This window comes from Bufo gargarizans, chromosome 6, assembly GCF_014858855.1.
Source record: "Bufo gargarizans isolate SCDJY-AF-19 chromosome 6, ASM1485885v1, whole genome shotgun sequence".
Taxonomy (NCBI): Eukaryota; Metazoa; Chordata; class Amphibia; order Anura; family Bufonidae; genus Bufo; species Bufo gargarizans.
Window position 1 is genome coordinate 61982020 of NC_058085.1, and position 21858 is coordinate 62003877.

At 49.3% G+C, this 21858-nt stretch overlaps 1 protein-coding gene across 4 annotated transcripts in view; it reads left to right on the forward strand.

Annotated features, from left to right (window-relative positions):
* Window positions 1–21858, forward strand: part of RAB37 (RAB37, member RAS oncogene family) — a 57869-nt gene that overhangs the window by 15890 nt on the left and 20121 nt on the right. For 2 of the 4 annotated variants that reach the window (XM_044296134.1, XM_044296137.1), the window contains 2 exons: window positions 10717–10827; window positions 13658–13699. In XM_044296134.1, coding sequence (XP_044152069.1) covers window positions 10717–10827; window positions 13658–13699 — 153 coding nt within the window. Of the gene's footprint in view, window positions 1–709; window positions 835–10716; window positions 10828–13657; window positions 13700–21858 lie in introns of those variants that run through there. The other 2 variants (XM_044296135.1, XM_044296136.1) reach the window with 2 other exon arrangements.

The following is a 21858-nucleotide window of genomic DNA, read 5'->3' on the forward strand; positions in this document are numbered from 1 at the left end:
ACTGTGCGTATTATCCCTGATCACTTATGGCTGACGGTGCCGCTGCCGCCTCCCCGGTTCTCCCGGCCGCGCCGTTCACCTGGCTAGAGCAGTGACAGTACATGACTGCTGCAGCCAATCACTGGATCAGCAGAACCTGGCTGGGAGAACCGAACCGGTAACTGGATCTATTACCGCTCTATTCTATATTGATGACTATTTAGTCCCCATTGTTGCTGAAACCATATGCATCTAGATTTAACTACATTTTAAATAAGGCAACTGCATCAAAAACTGGGCAAAAAACAAAGAATGCTTTTTTCAGTGCCGACTTAACCACACCATCTGTATACAGCCTAATGAGAACCTGCAGCTGGCATTTCTGGCAGGCACCTTCTGACACTCAGCACTTGCGCAGTTTTATGCGAATAGCCACTATTTTAATAAGCTTCAGCTATGTTACTTAAGGAAAACCGCACCGTCTGAATATCCCCTGCATTGCTCTCAGCCGTACAGGTGAGCTGACCGCAGGTGGCCGGATACACACAGGAGGCGGAGCCCCTCGCGAAGAAGCGCCTAATGGGCGGGGACTAATTATAAAGCGGGCGGGGCATGGTATAGCAACCAGCGACTAGTGGTAAGAATGTGGGCGGAGTATACTAAAGAGGCGGGCGCGGTCGCCTGACACCACGCCCACTCTATTGGAGTACGGGCGCAGTCTCCGCCCAGTTCCTGGTTTGTGTTTGGCTGTCACCTGGTAAGATGTGCGAGATGCTGAACGGCGAGTTGTCCGCTCCGCTCACCCGCCCGAAAATGAGCCGCTACCAGAGCTCCATCTACGACCTGACGTACAAGGTGCCGTATGCATGTACTTACCTACCTGTTTGTGGTCCGCGGGTAGGTGATGGCTGTGACCAGTATGGCTACTGGTGTGGACCGGCAGAGTGGGGGTTAATCGTGAGACGGATGTTGCGGTCCGGCCACTTCTTATCTTATGGCGGTCACGTGAGGCGCGCCAATACTGTGTCACCCCCTGGTGTCCTGTCCAGTGCCGCCCCTCCCCCCGGTACAGCTGTCATGCTGGGGCGGTAGGTATGACTGCCAGCTGTATACAGTGTGTACATCTGGGGCTCACCTGCCTGCTGTGGCTTGTGTTGCTAAGCAACAACCCTTAAAGGATGACAACCCGAGCGTGCACTGGTCAGTGAAGCTCAGCACGCCTTATGCACGCTTGGTGCGGTCCACAGTACAATGGGGATTTATTATTTAAAAGCATGTTCACACAGTGCGGTAAAAAAAAACGTCAGACACTTCTACACCTGGCCGGTGGTTGCTGCTGTCCTCCATACTGCTGCGGTACTATGTGCTGCACTGTGGTATTAGGTTCTGCTGGGGCGGTATATGGTGCTGCACTGTAGTACTGCAGGCCCCGCCTACTTGCCTTGCCCCATCTTGTGTCAATTTGGACTCCCCTATGGGGCCACTTTTTTTTTTTTTTTTTCCAAGTCCACTTTTAAGTTCCCAATCTGCCCAAAGGAAGGTTCATGTCTGGGGTGTGTATAGATGGTGGGATCTGGTTTGGGGTGTGTATAGATGGTGGGATCTGGTCTGGGGTGTGTATAGATGGTGGGACCTGGTCTGGGGTGTGTATAGATGGTGGGACCTGGTCTGGGGTGTGTATAGATGGTGGGACCTGGTCTGGGGTGTGTATAGATGGTGGGACCTGGTCTGGGGTGTGTATAGATGGTGGGACCTGGTCTGGGGTGTGTATAGATGGTGGGACCTGGTCTGGGGTGTGTATAGATGGTGGGACCTGGTCTGGGGTGTGTATAGATGGTGGGACCTGGTCTGGGGTGTGTATAGATGGTGGGACCTGGTCTGGGGTGTGTATAGATGGTGGGACTGGTCTGGGGTGTGTATAGATGGTGGGACCTGGTCTGGGGTGTGTATAGATGGTGGGACCTGGTCTGGGGTGTGTATAGATGGTGGGACCTGGTCTGGGGTGTGTATAGATGGTGGGATCTGGTCTGGGGTGTGTATAGATGGTGGGATCTGGTCTGGGGTGTGTATAGATGGTGGGATCTGGTCTGGGGTGTGTATAGATGGTGGGATCTGGTCTGGGGTGTGTATAGATGGTGGGATCTGGTCTGGGGTGTGTATAGATGGTGGGATCTGGTCTGGGGTGTGTATAGATGGTGGGATCTGGTCTGGGGTGTGTATAGATGGTGGGATCTGGTCTGGGGTGTGTATAGATGGTGGGATCTGGTCTGGGGTGTGTATAGATGGTGGGATCTGGTCTGGGGTGTGTATAGATGGTGGGATCTGGTCTGGGGTGTGTATAGATGGTGGGATCTGGTCTGGGGTGTGTATAGATGGTGGGATCTGGTCTGGGGTGTGTATAGATGGTGGGATCTGGTCTGGGGTGTGTATAGATGGTGGGATCTGGTCTGGGGTGTGTATAGATGGTGGGATCTGGTCTGGGGTGTGTATAGATGGTGGGATCTGGTCTGGGGTGTGTATAGATGGTGGGATCTGGTCTGGGGTGTGTATAGATGGTGGGATCTGGTCTGGGGTGTGTATAGATGGTGGGATCTGGTCTGGGGTGTGTATAGATGGTGGGATCTGGTCTGGGGTGTGTATAGATGGTGGGATCTGGTCTGGGGTGTGTATAGATGGTGGGATCTGGTCTGGGGTGTGTATAGATGGTGGGATCTGGTCTGGGGTGTGTATAGATGGTGGGATCTGGTCTGGGGTCTGTATAGATGGTGGGATCTGGTCTGGGGTGTGTATAGATGGTGGGATCTGGTCTGGGGTCTGTATAGATGGGGGTTTGTATAGATGGGGGGGGGTCTGGAGTCTGTTCATGTCTGGGGTGTGTATAGATGGGGGTCTGGTCAGGGTTCTGTATACACAGGGGTCTGTATAAATGGTGGGATCGGGTCTGGGGTCTGTATAGATGGGGTTTTGGTCTAGGGTCTGTATAGATGGTGGGATCTGGTCTGGGGTCTGTATAGATGGGGTTCTGGTCTGGGGTCTGTATAGATGGGGTTCTGGTCTAGGGTCTGTATAGATGGGGTTCTGGTCTAGGGTCTGTATAGATGGGGTTCTGGTCTAGGGTCTGTATAGATGGGGTTCTGGTCTAGGGTCTGTATAGATGGTGGGATCTGGTCTGGGGTCTGTATAGATGGGGTTCTGGTCTAGGGTCTGTATAGATGGGGGGATCTGGTCTGGGGTCTGTATAGATGGGGTTCTGGTCTGGGGTCTGTATAGATGGGGTTCTGGTCTGGGGTCTGTATAGATGGGGGGGGGTCTGGAGTCTGTATAGATGGGGTTCTGGTCTGGGGTCTGTATAGATGGGGTTCTGGTCTGGGGTCTGTATAGATGGGGTTCTGGTCTGGGGTCTGTATAGATGGGGTTCTGGTCTGGGGTCTGTATAGATGGGGTTCTGGTCTGGGGTCTGTATAGATGGGGTTCTGGTCTGGGGTCTGTATAGATGGGGTTCTGGTCTGGGGTCTGTATAGATGGGGTTCTGGTCTGGGGTCTGTATAGATGGGGTTCTGGTCTGGGGTCTGTATAGATGGGGGTTTGTATAGATGGGGGGGTCTGGAGTCTGTATAGATGGGGGGTCTGGTCTGGGGTCTGTATAGATGGGGGGTCTGGACTGGGGTCTGTATAGATGGGGGGTCTGGACTGGGGTCTGTATAGATGGGGGTTCTGTTTTGGGGTCTTTATAGATGGGGTCTGACCTGTTGATCTGTATAGATGGGGTCTGTATGAATAGGGGTCTGCTCTGGAGTCTGTATAGATGGGGGTTTCTTTTTTGGGGTCTGCATCAATGGAGGTCTGGGGTCTGTATAGATGGGGAAGGGGAGTCTTGTATGGGGCCTGTATAGATGAGGATTTTGGTTTGGAGTCTATTGATGGGGCTGTGGTCTGAGGTCTATATAGAGGGTGTAGGATTGGTCTGGTCTGGGGGTCTGTATAGATGGGGGTTCTGGTTTGGAGTATATAGATGGGGTCTGTATAAACAGGAGTATGGTCTGGGGACTGTATAGATGGGGGCTGTGGTCAGAGATCTATATAGAGGGGGTGGTATTGGTTGGCTCTGCGGTCTATATAGATGGGCGGGTCTGGTCTGGAGTCTGTATAGATGGGGGTTCTGGTATTGGGTCTGTATTGATGGGGGGGTCTGTATAGATGGGGGCATCTGATCTGGGGCCTGTATAAAGGGCAGGGGGGGGGGGGGGAGGGTATATCTCTTTAGCGTCTAGGGCTATCCCCCCGGCATGCAGATGTTCTCTAGATGGAGAGGGGTTAAGCTGCTGCCAGACACCTCATGTTCAAACCTGCATTTGCCACCATTTTCGCTGTCCGGTGCAGCTCAGGGTGGTGGTAGTAGTCCTGTACTATCAGGCAGAAAACCTTTCATTTCCTATATAGTATATAACATATTACTGAGCGCATTGCCCTGCATAGAAGGGTGGTACTCCCAGCTGCCATTGAAATCATCTTGTCTTCCAAACATAAGTGGTACTCCCATAAAAGCAGCTCAGGATGATGGTGGTTGTAGTAATATCATCCCCAAATATGCAGTCGAGTCCCAACATTATGACCATCAGATAATATCCAGAGTAACCGCCGTGTGCAGCACGGACAGCAGGCCCGGGGTGACTCCATAAGGTCCTGGACGGTTATCACAGGTATCTGGAGCCATGCTGCCTGCAGTGCATCCCACAGCTGCTGGAGGGGGCATGGGAGGAACCACAGAGCGAACACGACCATCGAGGTGCTCCCACAGAGGCTCAACTGGGTTCAAGTCTGGGAAATTAGGGTCCAGGGTAGTACTTGGAAGACTTGGTCATGCTCTTCCAACCAATGTCAGACATTTTTAGCCGTGTGACATGTTGAAGTGTCTTGCTGGAAGATTCCATCTGCCCAAAGGAAGACAATCGGCATGTATTGGTCTATGTGATTTGCAAGGATGGACTCATAACCAAATCGGTGGAGATAGAGTGCCTTCCACGTGGCTGAGTGGACCCAGAGAATGCCACCAACATTCCCCAGACCATAACGCTGCCACCACCAGCTTGTGTTCTTCCAGAAATTGGTGCAGGGTGTTTCTTCTCTGTTTCTCGCCTAACACGCCAACATCCATCCGTTCCACAAAGCAGAAAACGTGACTCATCGGAGAAGACAACCCTTTACCAATCAGTGGAGGTCCAATTTCGATACTGCCATGAAAATTGAAGTTTTTTCTGCCAATGCAACTTCTTTAGCAGAGGGGCAGAGACCATCCGTCTGCTCTGGAGCCCCATAGACAGTAGGGTTCTCTGAACTCCTGTGTTAGATACACGTCTGGTAGCCCCCTGGTTCATTTTGGAGGTGACCTACTCCACCATAGCATGTTGCTCTGCTCTCGCGCACTTTTGGAGCCAACGGTCACCTCACATCAATGGCACGTGGTGCTTCGCAGTTTTCACGTTTCTCCACTCACCATACACTTTCACCACAGCAGCTCGAGAACATTTCACACTGTGCAGTTTCAGAAATACCGCCACCCTCTGCGGTATTTTTGCAACTCTAATAAATCGCCCCTATTACCCATGACAAAAACGAGGGTTATGTGAGCAGGCAGACTATCACACACTTTGTATACCCACCGAGCCACCTCAGCACACAGGCCTTCCTTCATGGCCTACACACTGCTGACGTCGAAAGTAGGAAGTGGTCAGAATAATGAGACTTTATGATGTGGTACACTGGTTGTTTCCAAAGACAGATGGTACTCCCATTTAGAAGACACTCAAGCTGGTGGCGGTACTCCAACCCCACATCCAACTGCCATTTCCTAAAGGGTGCAGCACATGTCAGTCACAATCTGATGGCTGTGCGGCTTTCGAGTCCGATTTTTTTATTTTATTTAAAAAAAAATTATTGACGCACAATTTTATTGGTGAGACGGGCGTGTTTTTTTTAAAATGTTTTGTTTTTTGCAAAGTATAATTTTGGTGTCGAAAATCGTGATACTACACTACTGGTGTCCGTATCAATCTCTAAATACCGGTATCGTGACAACCCTAGATACATGCTCACGGGGCGCCTGGTGCCAGCTGTGTCGCACAAGTGACACCCACCTGCAACGTCTGCGATCGGAGATAATTCTGATCCTGGTCATTTATCATCTCAGTCAATAGAGGCCGCAGCACCTGAGAGGTTAAACAGAAGTAAGAGGCCACCCTCTGCTCTCCAATTGGCCACCTATGACCCAATCGTAGGGTGCTGAACCCGGGGGGCATGTGATTTATAAAATCTGTAGCACGTACATTTATTTCACATTTTCGCTCCTTTTAATGTGAGGGGTGAGATCCATGGTGACATCCGCTGGGCCCCTTGTGCCCTAAATCCTGACAGGACTCCTGTGAGAGACGTGAGAGTCCTGCTGACCCTGCCCACACAGGATTATTGAGAGTTGTCCCTGCGAGGCGAGGACACAGAAGGCTGTCAATCATCCTTTGTGGGCGGGGTTAGCAGGACTCTCACCGTCTCTCCTAAGAGTCCTGTCAGGATTTACTCTCGTTTTTACTCCAGCTCCAAAAATCCTCCAAATCATACAGACCAATATTTCGCAGAGCTCTGCTGCCCCCCGTCTATCATATCCTGCCCTTAGAAATCACCTCTCAGGTTCGCTTTAAGGGGTTTTGCAGATCACACAAACCAGCCTTGAAGAAGAATGACTTGCCGCCCTGAAGGCGCGTGGATCGGCGGCTCGGGGACCTGGTCACTGCTTCCGCCAACATCACGTTCTTTACCAGGTTTCCGTCCTAAGCTATGAAGGGGATGAGGCAGAACTATCCCTCTCTGTGGCGCATGCGCAGACTCCTGAATGCACCTCATCTGCGCATGCGCCGGGAGACAAATAGTCCTGGTCCCATCCACAATGGAATTGATGTAACATCCATAGCCGAGGCTGGAAACCTGATAAAGGATGCCATATTGGCGGGAGCTGCTAACGGAATGCCTCATAAAAGTTTGCGTTTTGCATTCCGTCCTAAAATTTCGTTATAGCTCTGTTATAATGAAACCCTATAACGGAATTTATAACGCGAATGCGGACTTGCCCTTGTAGATCGAAAAACAGACATGCTGTTGATCCATCTTAGGCCTGCGTGCATGACTTTTTTTTCGGATTTCAGACGGACATGGCTAAGGCTACTGTACTTTCACACTAGCGTTTTTGCAGCATCTGACAGGGTCCAGAAAAAACGCTTCCGTTACTGATATTACAGCCGTCTGCATCTGTTATGAACGGATCCAGTTGCATCATCTTTAACATTGCCAAGACGGATCCATCATGAACTCCATTGAAAGTCAATGGGGGACGGATCCATTTTCGATTGTGGCAGAGAAAACGGATCCTTCCCCATTGACTTGCATTGAGGGGAATGCTCCGCATCCCAGGACGGATAGCAAACTACAACATGTTGCGGTTTGCTCTCCGGTCTGGGAACGCAACTAAACGGAACGGAATGCATTTTGGAGCATTCCATTCTGTTCAGTTCAGTTTTGTCCCCATTGACAATTAATGGGGACAAAACTGAAGCGTTTTTTCCGGTATTGAGCCCCTATGACGGATCTCAATACCGGAACACTTAAACGCTATTGTGAAAGTAGCCTTAAACACACGAAAAAATGTACATAACTGATGCAGAATCCGAAGAACGGAAAAATAAACGGTGATGTGAACTTGGCCTTATGCGTTGTGTTGTCTTGGAACCCCCCAGAGGGTGGCGCTGTGTCATTGGACAGTCTTCCACCCCTGAGCGGTGACAAGGACTGAGCTGCAGTGTCGTCTGATGTTTGAGGAGCAGGCGGGCAGCGTGGGGACGTGGCAGGTGTGAGGTGTACAGTTTCAGGTGTGTGTTTTCCATCAGGGAGGGGTGGAACACTCCTGTGTGTGATTTGCAGGTCACTGTTTGTGCGCTCAGCAGTCAGGAATAGCCTAACCGCGACTAAAGCCTCATTCACACCTGTGTCCGTGATGAAATCCGTGATGGGGTTGACAGTGATGCCTCTGTGAAGATGTCCGTGATGGATCCGTGTTGGGTCCGCGTGTAGTGTTGAGCGAACTTGTGTTTTAAGTTCAGTGTCTAAAGTTCGGCTTCGGGTTATCGAAGTATCCCGTTATGGATTCCGCTACCATGGACCATAACGGAATTTGGAATCCATAACAGGATACTTCGATAACTTGAACCCGAACTTTAGACGCCGAACTTAAAACACAAGTTCGCTCAACACTACACGCAGACCCAACACGGATCCATCACACGTGTCTTCCGTGTTTCACTGACACTGCACAGCTGAAAATTAATTTTCATAGCATCTCTTCCCCACAAATTGCGATCCACAATGCACGGGTACCAACCTTGTGCCTGCCGTATGCCGACCCATTCTCTTGAAAGTAGTCTTCCGATCCGTGCCTTCGTTCTGCAGTGTACCGTATCTCCCGGATTGCGGAGCCATTCGAGTGAATGGGTCCGCATCCGTCATAAAGAGCACACACGGCCGGTGTCCGTATATTACAGACCCGATGTTTGCAGCCTGCAATACGGGCTCCGGACCACAACAGTCGCGTAGAACTAGGGTTGTCACGATATAAAATTTTTGATTCGATTTCAATACCATAAAAAAGTATTGCGATACTCGATAAATAAAAATAAAATAAAACACAAAGACATTCTGCATTTTATGGAACGTCTGGCTCGCATGCCTTTTGTTTTTCTGTTCACTGCATAGGAGATATTTTTTTTTTTATATTTTAATAATTCTGACTTTTTCAGGCGTGGCGATACCTAATATATATATATTTTTTATTGTGTTTATATTATTTTATGTAAAATTGGGAAAGGGGGTGATTTTAAACTTTTAATATTTTGGTGTTTTATTTAATTTAATTTTTTACTTTTTCCTTAATAACTATTTCCCCCCTTAGGGGCTAAAACCCTTGTCATATTCACCCTAATAGATCTCTATCAGGGTGAATAGGATGTCACACTGTCCCTGCTGCTCTGTGCATTGTACACACAGCAGCAGGGAGGTTACCATGGCAGCCAGGGCTTCAGTAGCGTCCTGGCTGCCATGGTCATCGACCGGAGTCCCGCCATTTCACTGCTGGCGCTCCGATCGGAAGCTGCTACCAATGAATATAACAATGAGGAGGGGGGAGAGACCCTGTGGCCACTGCCATGTTTATAATTGGGGATGAGCGAATCAACTTCGGACGAAACATCCGAAGTCGATTTGCATAAAACTTTGTTCTACTATACGGGGCAGGAGCAATAACTTCGACTCATCGGAGCCAATACATTTTAATACTGTACAGAGCTCCTGCTCCGTACAGTATTAGAACAAAGTTTTATGCAAATCGCTCATCCCTAATTTTAATACTGGGGGGGGGGGGGGCACTGCGCCACCAATAATTATAATTTACCCCTAAATACAAATGTAGGCAGCGGGTGCCAGCCGTATCACATACCTAGCACCCGGCCTCAATGACAGGACAGGACGATCTGCGGCAATTAACCTCTCAGGTGTGGCCCTGGGGGGTTAGTTGTCCCGTTTCGGTGCATTGATGTGCCCTGTCATTGAGGCCGGGTATGTGCAGCCTAGTATCGGAAAATAGCAAATCCTGGTATCTGATCGATCCGGATGGAAAAGTATTGATTGGTTATTGAATATTTGATACCCAGTGCCCTACGTGGAACCCTACGTGGAACATGGATGAAAAACGGATGGCATCCATGTTTCATCCGTGTTTTTCACGGACCCATAGGGGGAGATTTAGCAAGTGGTGTAACGGAAAACTGGCTTAGTTGCCCATAGCAACCAATCAGATTCCACCTTTCATTTTCAAAAGGAGCTCTGAAAAATGAAAGGAGGAATCTGATTGGTTGCTATGGGCAACTAAGTCAGTTTTACTTTACACCAGTTTTGATAAATCTACCCCATAGTGTAATAAATGGATTCTCTGCACTATGGGGCTCATTCACTAAGGTGTAAAATAGTCGCCAGTCCCCTTTTTTTAACCGCCCGTGCGGCAATATGTAGGCCCGTTTCACACTTCAGTTGTTAATTCCAGTATTGAGATCCGGCAGAGGATCTCAAAACCAGAATTAAACGGATCCGTTTTGGTTTTGCACATCAGGACAAATCCGTTCCGTTTGGATGCAGTTATGTGAAATCAAAATGGAACAAACCGGATCCGTCACTAAATATATTGAAAGTCAATGGAGGACATATCCGTTTTTTTAGGCTCCTAAAAAAACAAAACCGTCACCATTGACTTACATTGTTTTTAGTGATGGATCCGGTTCCTTCCGTGTCGATGACCGGTTTTGTGCTGACAGAATGCTAACTAAACGGAACAAGTTTTTTCCAGTTTTGAGATCCTCTGCCGGATCTCAATATCGGGAAAACAACACAAGTGATAAACGGGCTTTAGCCGCAAACCCGGTTTTACACGGTATCTGCCAGTTGGGCATGATGGGGGAATGTCGGGGCTGTGCCAGGGCCGGGGCTCCAGTCCTGGCAAATTTACTAACAATTACACCTGGCGTAAATGTAAGCGAAAAACTACGCCAGCCTCAATAGTTTTTCCGCATGTGAGTGGTAGGTCCACGTTAATGCAGTGAGGTCACATGGTGGTATACGTGGCATGGTAACGGGTATTTACTCTCACAGGTCATGCTGCTAGGAGACTCTGGTGTTGGAAAGACGTGTTTTCTCATCCAGTTTAAAGACGGGGCATTCCTCTCGGGCACCTTCCTGGCAACTGTGGGCATTGATTTTCGGGTGAGAGTTCCCCCTCGAGCGGTCTGTTCTTTTGGATGCTTGCAGCATCTCTTAATCTGCTTTCTGGCGGTCTCGTCTTGCCTTCGGTGTAGTCTCCTTCTGGTGCCTTTCCTATTTTCGTCTACGTCCGGACACCATCCCTTCCGGCTTCTTCTGTTCTCTAATATCTTATTCTGTATTTTTAACTCTTTGGTGACCTTTAGTACAATGCAGGTTTCCTCCAGCTTTTGCTCTTCTGTCTATGTCACCTTTGATTATTTGCTCCGTGCATTTACCGTCCTGTAATTAGACAGTTATGACAGCTGGAAATGGAGAGCATCCGGCGGATCCCACGCACTTTGTCACAGTTCATTTTCTCATCATACAGAAATAAGATCTAATCACCTTGAAGGATGCGACCGCTTATCTTCACCTTGTATTCTGCTTTCTGGAGACAGCCGGGGTTCAAGGGGTCTTCCTAGCTTAGACATGCGGGTTCCAGACATGCGGTCGGGGTATGGTCAGCACCAGGCACAGGTGCAGTCACCTCTCCATTCCTTCTCCACCCGGATGGAGAGGGACGGGGGTATGGTCAGCACCAGGCACAGGTGCAGTCACCTCTCCATTCCTTCTCCACCCGGATGGAGAGGGACGGGGGTATGGTCAGCACCAGGCACAGGGGCAGCCACCTCTCCATTCCTTCTCCACCTGGATAGAGAGGGACGGGGGTATGGTCAGCACCAGGCACAGGTGCAGTCACCTCTCCATTCCTTCTCCACCTGGATGGAGAGGGACGGGGGTATGGTCAGCACCAGGCACAGGGGCAGCCACCTCTCCATTCCTTCTCCACCTGGATAGAGAGGGACGGGGGTATGGTCAGCACCAGGCACAGGTGCAGTCACCTCTCCATTCCTTCTCCACCCGGATGGAGAGGGACGGGGGTATGGTCAGCACCAGGCACAGGTGCAGTCACCTCTCCATTCCTTCTCCACCCGGATGGAGAGGGACAGGGGTATGGTCAGCACCAGGCACAGGTGCAGTCACCTCTCCATTCCTTCTCCACCTGGATAGAGAGGGACGGGGGTATGGTCAGCACCAGGCACAGGTGCAGTCACCTCTCCATTCCTTCTCCACCTGGATGGAGAGGGACGGGGGTAGTGTCAGCACCAGGCACAGGTGCAGTCACCTCTCCATTCCTTCTCCACCTGGATAGAGAGGGACGGGGGTATGGTCAGCACCAGGCACAGGGGCAGCCACCTCTCCATTCCTTCTCCACCTGGATAGAGAGGGACGGGGGTATGGTCAGCACCAGGCACAGGTGCAGTCACCTCTCCATTCCTTCTCCACCCGGATGGAGAGGGACGGGGGTATGGTCAGCACCAGGCACAGGTGCCGTCACCTCTCCATTCCTTCTCCACCCGGATGGAGAGGGACGGGGGTATGGTCAGCACCAGGCACAGGTGCAGTCACCTCTCCATTCCTTCTCCACCTGGATAGAGAGGGACGGGGGTATGGTCAGCACCAGGCACAGGGGCAGCCACCTCTCCATTCCTTCTCCACCTGGATAGAGAGGGACGGGGGTATGGTCAGCACCAGGCACAGTCACCTCTCCATTCCTTCTCCACCCGGATGGAGAGGGACGGGGGTATGGTCAGCACCAGGCACAGGTGCAGCCACCTCTCCATTCCTTCTCCACCCGGATGGAGAGGGACGGGGGTATGGTCAGCACCAGGCACAGGTGCAGTCACCTCTCCATTCCTTCTCCACCTGGATGGAGAGGGACGGGGGTATGGTCAGCACCAGGCACAGGGGCAGTCACCTCTCCATTCCTTCTCCACCTGGATGGAGAGGGACAGGGGTATGGTCAGCACCAGGCACAGGTGCAGTCACCTCTCCATTCCTTCTCCACCTAGATGGAGAGAGACAGGGTTATGGTCAGCACCAGGCACAGGGGCAGCCACCTCTCCATTCCTTCTCCACCTGGATGGAGAGGGACGGGGTTATAGTCAGCACCAGGCACAGGTGCAGTCACCTCTCATTTCCTTCTCCACCTGGATGGGGAGGGATGGGGGGGGTATGGTCAGCACCAAGCACAGGTACAGCCACCTCTCCATTCCTTCTCCACCTGGATGGAGAGGGACGGGGGTATGGTCAGCACTAAGAACAGGTGCAGTCACCTCTCCATTCCTTCTCCACCTGGATGGGGAGGGATGGGGGGTATGGTGAGCACCATGCACATTTACACACCTTCATTCATTCTCTTCCTGGATGGAGAGGGACAGGGTTATGGTCATTCGTTCTCTACCTAGATGGAGAGGGACGGGAGTGGGGGTATGGTCAGCATCAATCAGCTGTTTGAGGAGACGGCGGGCGCAGTGCGCATGTCCCGTCTCCCTTCTCTCTTCCTGTCTGCTGCTGCTGTCGTCCCCTAGACATACAACGAAAAGCAGGAAGAGAGAAGGGAGACGGCACATGTGCACCGCCTCCCCATACAGCTGATCGGCGGGGGTCCCAGGTGTCGGACCCCCGCCAATCTGATATTGATGACCTATCCTGAGGATAGGTCATCAATATTAAAAAGCCTGGACAACCCCTTTAAGGGTGCTATTACACTTGCATTAGCGTCCACTAATCCTTGCACTTGCGCTGCACCTAGACCTGCTGCTGTCAGACCCCTGATCTGATACTGACATTACTGATGCTGGTCTTGAGCATAGGTCACCAGTATCCAAGTATTGGAAATCTCCTTCTACGTTTTTTCACGCTGGTTAAATGCCGCTTATCTATAGTGGTGACTGTATGTGATCTGATAAAGTTCGGTCCTCACTCTCCTCCTCTCTCTTCTCTGCAGAATAAGGTGGTCACTGTGGATGGACTGAAGGTGAAGTTACAGGTAAGGAATGATACATCTTCTCCGCACATAACCGTGTCTCCAAGAATCGTGACAACAGGAGCAACCTTGCATGTGCCTTCTGCGATTCCAGGGGTTAAAACTGAGGTCCCAATCCTTAAAGCATATAAGACGATACCAGCATGATGGCCACAAAGTCGGCAGCAGGGACTTTTCCCCGGCTTTAGTGCTTTTGATCATAGAGAGAATGACTATTGGAAATATATTGAGGAATTGCACGGCTGCTTTTTTCTAGAAACGTCGCCACGCCTGTCCATGGATTGGGTCTGGTATTGCTGCACGATGTTGACGTGATTGGCGTTTAGCTGCAGTACCGCACACAGCCTGTTGATGAAGTGTGGTGCTGTATTGTAAAGAAAGCAGCCATGTTTTTCAAATTCTACTACAGCTAAAGACAAAGATCTGAAGCATGAGGAGGCGAGGATCATGATGTATCAATACTCCACATTCAAGGGCTGAGCTGCAATTCCAGCCGTGACCATTGAACAAGGGGGGAACTGTTTGTGGAAGAAAGCAGTCGTGTTTTTTTTAATATCATACAATCCTTTAAAGGGGTTCTTCAGGACTTTCAGATTGATGGCCTAGCCTCAGGATAGGTCATCAATATAAGATCGGCGAGGGTCCGACTCCTGTCAACCCTGACGATCAGCTATTTGAGGGAGCCACAGCACTTACCGGAGCACTGGTGAGCTCCAAGCACAGCGCCATCTGTTGTGTAGTGGCCGTGCTTGGTATCACAGCTCAACCCCATTCATTTGAATGGAACAGACCTGCGCCTAGGCCTGTGATGGCTAACCTCCAGCACTCCAGCTGTGGTGAAACTGCGACTCCCAGCATGCTCCATTCATTTCTACGGAGTTCTGAGAACAGCCAAGCAAGTGTGCATCTTGGGAGTTGTAGTTTTAGCACAGCTGGAGCACCGGAGGTTAGCCATCACAGGCCTAGGCTATGTGACTGATGAACGTGACGTCACTGGCCTAGGAAGAGGCCTAAGTAATGGAAGAAGGTGGCACCAGGAGGCATTATGGGAAGAACAAAGGGTGGTGTTCTGGGCAGTGTTTTCCTGAGAAACCTTGGGTCCTGGCCTTCATGTGGATGTGCCATCTGCCACCTACCTAAACGTAGTACATTAAAGTACATTCATGGCAGTGCCCTCCTTCAGCAAGATAATGCCCCGGCCGCCCTGCAAAACTATTCAGGACTTCAAGGTGATGACTTGTCCTCCACATTCCCCAGATCTCAGTCTGATCCAGGGAGGCTGCATCTCACAAGTTACAGGAACAATAAAGGATCTGCTGATGACGTCTTGGTGCCAGATCCTACAGGACTCCTTCAGAGGTCTTGTGGAGTCCATGCCTCGAAGGGTCGCGTCCACTTAATATACTCCCATAGGTATATGTCCCTGTCATGTACACGTACGCAGTGAGGGTATTTGTTACACCTTATGACTATGTAGGCAAAAATGGAGAATGTCTGAAAGGAAAACAGGAAGAGAATGCAAATCTCATGCAAACCCGTTTACGCCTGCACACTGGGGGTCATTTACAAAGACCGGCGTTTTATTCCAGTCTTTGTTTTCCCTCAACGTTGCTGGAGGATTCGTCTAATTTAAGACGAGGCGTGCGCCTCGTGCTAAATTAGGTGCACCGCCGGGAGTCCGTGCGCCTGGAATGAAAGCTACCCGGCTTAGTTTTCACTCCTTTTTTTTTTTTACAGCAGTTTCCAGGAGTAAAAGATGGTAAATTTGTCAGGGCCAAAGTCCTGGGCCCCTCCACTGAGTGACGAGGACGGCACAAAAACACCTGTGCCACAAAATATTACCGCATGGGCGTTGCAAAATGGGGTGTTGGGGCTTTTTTACGTCAAAAAGTGGCGCACTTAGTAAATGACCCCCCGCTGTGCCAAAAACTGACTCTTTATGGAACTGGAGTACGAGGCACTAAGCTCACCCCCTGATGTCAGCAGCGGCACTACAGCTCCTGCAGTCACGAGAAGACGGGCATCCATAGGACGATAAGTCAAGTTACAAAAAGTTGAGGAAGTTTTAGTTTTGCAGTAGTGATATGTATATCTTGCATCACCCTGCATATCATATGACTAACCACACCGTGCGTAGAGTACATACAGCAAAAGAGCAACTTGTTTAATTAGGCTATAGGGATTTAAAGGGATTTTCCGTGAAGACTCGTCTTTCTGGAAAGAAAAAGAAAATAGCCCAGAAAATCTAATTTAAATATAAAAAGAAGCATTACTTTCCCCTCCAGTTCTCCTGGCGCTGCCGATCTGACGCTGCTCCAGTCCCCATTGCTCTCCACTGCCCGTCCCACCGGATAGACCCACTCATCCATAGTGGTGACCTGCCTCAGCCAGTGACATTTCTGCCACTTCGAGCATTGTGTCAATTAGAGAGCTGTTGGGAATGGAATAGCAGAGGTGGAGTATCGATGGAGGTGAGTAAAGCTTCTGTTTTTAATGGTTATTAGCTTTTTTTTTTTTTTTTTCTTTTTAGAAAACTGCTTTATAAGGCCTCTTGCCCACAAATGTAAGGGCTCCGTGCCCGTGCTGTGGACCACAAATTGCACCGACCGTGGGGCAGCCGCATGCAGATCGCAGACCCGAGCCATAACAGTATGTCACCTGGGTGAGGCCTGAGGGTGTACGCAGTGACACATCTCATCAGGACCACTACCACTCCTATCCTCTGCACCGCCTCCTCAGGGGCTTGATAAAAAAAACAACTTGCTACCATACATTGTGTCCCCACACAGTCTGAAACAATCTAATCATTCCTGGCTATGTAGGACACACTGCTTTGACAAGGGGAATAGCAACACCCAGTTGCCAGTGAAGGCTACTTTCAGATTTGCGGCAAAGCTATCCTTCAGGCTGTTCATCAGCCGGCCAAAATCCGTTGCATGCAGTGGTTTTTTTTTCCGGCCAAATCCCGCCATATTCGCCGGGTAGAGGCCAGATCTCCGCCGAACCCCATTGTAGTCAGTGGGGCAGGCAGGCATTCCAGCATTGTCAGATCCAGAGAACCCTGGCAGGCTGTTTTATGCCGGATCAGAAGCCTGGAGAGCTGTGTGCAAATGTGAAACTAGCATTAGTCATATATTTGTAGGAGGAATAATAAGAGGACAGGCACAACGCAGTGTTATGAGATCAGATTCTCCTTATGGCCTTCTCGCAGCTTACCATGTACAGCACCATCTACTTGATAGTGGTTGTGCTTGGTACTGCGCCCAGGCCCATTCACTTCAATAGGGCTGGGCTGTGCCTAAGCCACGTGACCCATGACTGTGGCATCACTGACCTAGGAAAAGGCCTAAGCGCTCACAGAGTGCCGTGGCCTATTCATACAGCTGATCCTGGGGATGGGCCATCAATATGAAAATCCTCGAGAGCCCCTTTAAGCTTCTATGATCAGCTATTTTCTGCAGAGGGAGCTGCATCCGGATCATAGGCCTTCTGGGTCTCCCAGAGTGGGAGCCATTCTTGCAGTGCAGCTCTTTCTTTTGACTCATAGAGAGGGTTTCTGTCCCCTATGCCCCCTGTATGTCATCCATATGCCCTTATAGGAAATACCCTTTAGTCCATAGTGCAGTAACCCAGAGTAGGCGGTAACTGCAAATGTTTTGTAACATAATGTTATGTATGCCCAGCATGGCCTGGTACGGTTGGCAGGCACAGGGTTAATCACCCTGTTCCACCCATTTCAAGAGTGGGCTGGTCCTACTTCCTGACTAGAGATAGCGAGTAGACTAGTAGATAACGAGGAGAGAGGAAGCAAGTCCATATGTTCCTTCTCCTTAGGTCTCAGAATCCGGAGACTAACCGATCTCTGTGAAAGCTAATGCTACTGCTACAGCAAGAAAGAAAGAAGTACTCAGAATCTGCATGGCCAAGCGTAGGAATCGGCAAGGTAATCTGCAACTACAGCTAACCAGACGTTTCTGCTTGTGAGGGACTACAGTTAAGACACCCTTCACACCTAACCATGTCCTGGGCAGACATGCCTCTAAAGACACATATCCCTCAGCGGACACTACAGCCATAATTGCCAGATTACAGTCAGCCTCCATATCCTGCTATCTATCTGGGAGAGAATTTCACATTGAACAATTGGAACTGTGTTTTGATATAATTAGATGTACTACTACTCCTACTTTGCACTTCAGTAAAGAGAGACTTTTATTCTTCTAACGCTGGCCTGATTCCTACTACACCGTACTCCGGCCAATGCACTACATGCCCTGCCTTGCGCCCATGTGGACAGTTAACATCCCGGGTACTCCAACTACCATCAGGCAGGAAACACCAGCACCAGGGTGTACCCTCAGGGAGGAAGGAATGGGTGTACCCTCCATTAGTTCCACGGGACCCAGGAGGCAACAGCCTGAGGGATACCACTGTGACACATCATATCGTTAGAGCTACTACCACTCCCATCCTCCACTCATGCTCCTCACGGGTTGCTGCAATGGAATGATAGGCAGAAATAAGCTACATTCACATCTATGGCTGACTGTCCCGGCAGATAATGCCGAGAATCGTCCGCGGCATGCAGTGGTGTGTTTGCCGGCGAGCGGCCAGATCTACAGTGGGATGTGAAAGTTTGGGCAACCTTGTGAATCGTCATGATTTTCCTGTATAAATCGTTGGTTGTTACGATAAAAAATGTCAGTTAAATATATCATATAGGAGACACACACAGTGATATTTGAGAAGTGAAATGAAGTTTATTGGATTTACAGAAAGTGTGCTATAATTGTTTAAACAAAATTAGGCAGGTGCATACATTTGGGCACTGTTGTTGTCATTTTATTGATTCCAAAACCTTTAGAACTAATTATTGGAACTCAAATTGGCTTGGTAAGCTCAGTGACCGCTGACCTACATACACAGGTGAATCCAATTATGAGAAAGAGTATTTAAGGGGGTCAATTGTAAGTTTCCCTCCTCTTTTAATTTTCTCTGAAGAGTAGCAACATGGGGGTCTCAAAACAACTCTCAAATGACCTGAAGACAAAGATTGTTCCCCATCATGGTTTAGGGGAAGGATACAGAAAGCTGTCTCAGAGATTTCAGCTGTCTGTCTCCACAGTTAGGAACATATTGAGGAAATGGAAGACCACAGGCTCAGTTCAAGTTAAGGCTCGAAGTGGCAGACCAAGAAAAATCTCGGATAGACAGAAGCGACGAATGGTGAGAACAGTCAGAGTCAACCCACAGACCAGCACCAAAGACCTACAACATCATCTTGCTGCAGATGGAGTCACTGTGCATCGTTCAACCATTCGGCGCACTTTACACAAGGAGATGCTGTATGCGAGAGTGATGCAGAGGAAGCCTTTTCTCCGCCCACAGCACAAAAAGTGCCGCTTGAGGTGGGCTAAAGCACATTTGGACAAGCCAGCTTCATTTTGGAATAAGGTGCTGTGGACTGATGAAACTAAAATGGAGTTATTTGGCCATAACAAAAAGAAAAACACCTGCTACCTACAGTAAAATATGGTGGTGGTTCCATCATGCTGTGGGGCTGTGTGGCCAGTGCAGGGACTGGGAATCTTGTCAAAGTTGAGGGAAGCATGGATTCCACTCAGTATCAGCAGATTCTGGAGACCAATGTCCAGGAATCAGTGACAAAGCTGAAGCTGCGCCGGGGCTGGATCTTTCAACAAGACAACGACCCTAAACACTGCTCAAAATCCACTAAGGCATTTATGCAGAGGAACAAGTGCAACGTTCTGGAATAGCCATCTCAGTCCCCAGACCTGAATATAATTGAAAATCTGTGGTGTGACTTAAAAAGAGCTGTCCATGCTCGGAAGCCATCAAACCTGAATGAACTAAAGATGTTTTGTAAAGAGGAATGGTCCAAAATACCTTCAACCAGAATCCAGACTCTCATTGGATCCTACAGGAAGCGTTTAGAGGCTGTAATTTCTGCAAAAGGAGGATCTACTAAATATTGATTTCATTTCTTTTTTGTGGTGCCCAAATTTATGCACCTGCCTAATTTTGTTTAAACAATTATAGCACACTTTCTGTAAATACAATAAACTTCATTTCACTTCTCAAATATCACTGTGTGTGTCTCCTACATTATATATTTAACTGACATTTTTTATCGTAACAACCAACGATTTATACAGGAAAATCATGACGATTGACAAGGTTGCCCAAACTTTCGCATCCCACTGTAGTTATAGTCAGTGGGGTCTGGCGGCACTCTCTGGCATTGCCGGACCTAGAGAACTCTCTGCCGGAGAGCACAGCCGCAGATGTGAAACTAGCCTTAGATAACGAGAATGGTTTGCTGTACAGAACATCTTGGTATATGCACCATTAGGACAATCTGGTGGAGGGAGGGGGGCACCTCCATAACATAAAGGGGTCATACCACACATTTAAAACTCTTTTAAAACCTTTTGTGGGTGGACAGCAGCTCCTCAAGCACCTGCATCTTCTCCACTACATAGAAAATCGTCCCTCACAAATAGCCCCAGAGATACAGATGGTATCTCACGCGCCCCCACAATGTCCTCCACAGTCTAGAGAGAGATATAGCGATTTATTTCTATGAATGAATGGAAGGTGTCTGGGCTATGGAAAGCAGTCAGGGCTCATGTGTATGTGATGGTGCTGCCTCTGAGCCTAGGTTCTGAACACTGCATACATTTCCAGTTAGCCAGCAGGTGGCAGCATTTTGGAAATGTTCCCTCAGAGCATAATACGCACAGCGAGTGTTCATTCTTCTTCTGAGATTATGAACTGTCTGCGTGTACCTTAGAAGATGCCAGATGCTTCCTTTGCTCATCCCTATTTACATGTCTCCCCTGCTCCCAGCCACTTGTTATTAGTGGTAAGCATTACTCTACCCGGAGCAGAGTAAGACCTCTTTCAGACGGGCAAGATTTCCGCGCGGGTGCGATGCGTGAGATGAACGTATTGCACCCGCACTGAATCCGGACCCATTCATTTCTATGAGGCTGTGCACATGAGCAGTGATTTTCACGCATCACTTGTGCGTTGCGTAAAAATCGCAGCATGCTCCTCTTTGTGCGTTTTCCACGCAACGCAGGCCCCATAGAAGTGAATGGGGCTGCGTGAAAATCGCAAGCAAGTGCGGATGCGGTGCGATTTTCACGCACGGTTGCTAGGAGACGATCGGGATGGAGACCCGATTATTATTATTTTCCCTTCTAACATGGTTATAAGGGAAAATAATAGCATTCTGAATACAGAATGCATAGTACAATAGGGCTGGAGGGGTTAAAAAAAATAATAATTTAACTCCCCTTAATCCACTTGTTCGCGTAGCCGGCATCTCTTCTGTCTTCTTCTTTGCTGTGCAGTAGGAAAAGGACCTGTGGTGACGTCACTGCACTCATCACATGATCCATCACCATGGTAAAAGATCATGTGATAGACCATGTGATGAGCGCAGTGACGTCATCAAAGGTCCTATTCCTCAAAAAAAGAAGACAGAAGAGATGCCGGCTGCGCGAACAAGTGGATTAAGGTGAGTTAAATAATTTTTATTTTTTTTAACCCCTCCAGCCCTATTGTACTATGCATTCTGTATTCAGAATGCTATTATTTTCCCTTATAACCATGTTATAAGGGAAAATAATACAATCTACACAACACCTAACAGTACCAAACATGCCGATTTTTCTCACGCGCGTGCAAAACGCATTACAATGTTTTGCACTTGCGCGGAAAAATCGTGCATTTTCCTGCGACGCACCCGCATCTTATCCGGGCCAAAAACATGACGCCCGTGTGAAAGATGCCTAAGTGCACATGTTGGGGTTGTTGTAGTCCCAAACCGTTTACACTCACGCCTATGTTCAGAGTGCAGGTACATGGTGAGAGAGAGAGGCAAGTAGCACTAGGCCCACAACTTGTTACCTGTTAACTTTGCTAATATCCGTTATTGCGACATATTTCCACATCACATCTCATGCACCTAACAGCATGTGTTATCTGATCGGTGGGGTCCAGCACCCAGGCCCTCAGCTGTTTGAGAAAGCACCGGAGCTTGCAGTAAAGCCGCGGCCCTCTCTCGGCTCACATTACACAGCGCCGCACATTGTATAGAGGCTGTGCTTGGTATCGCAGCTCGGCCCCCGTTC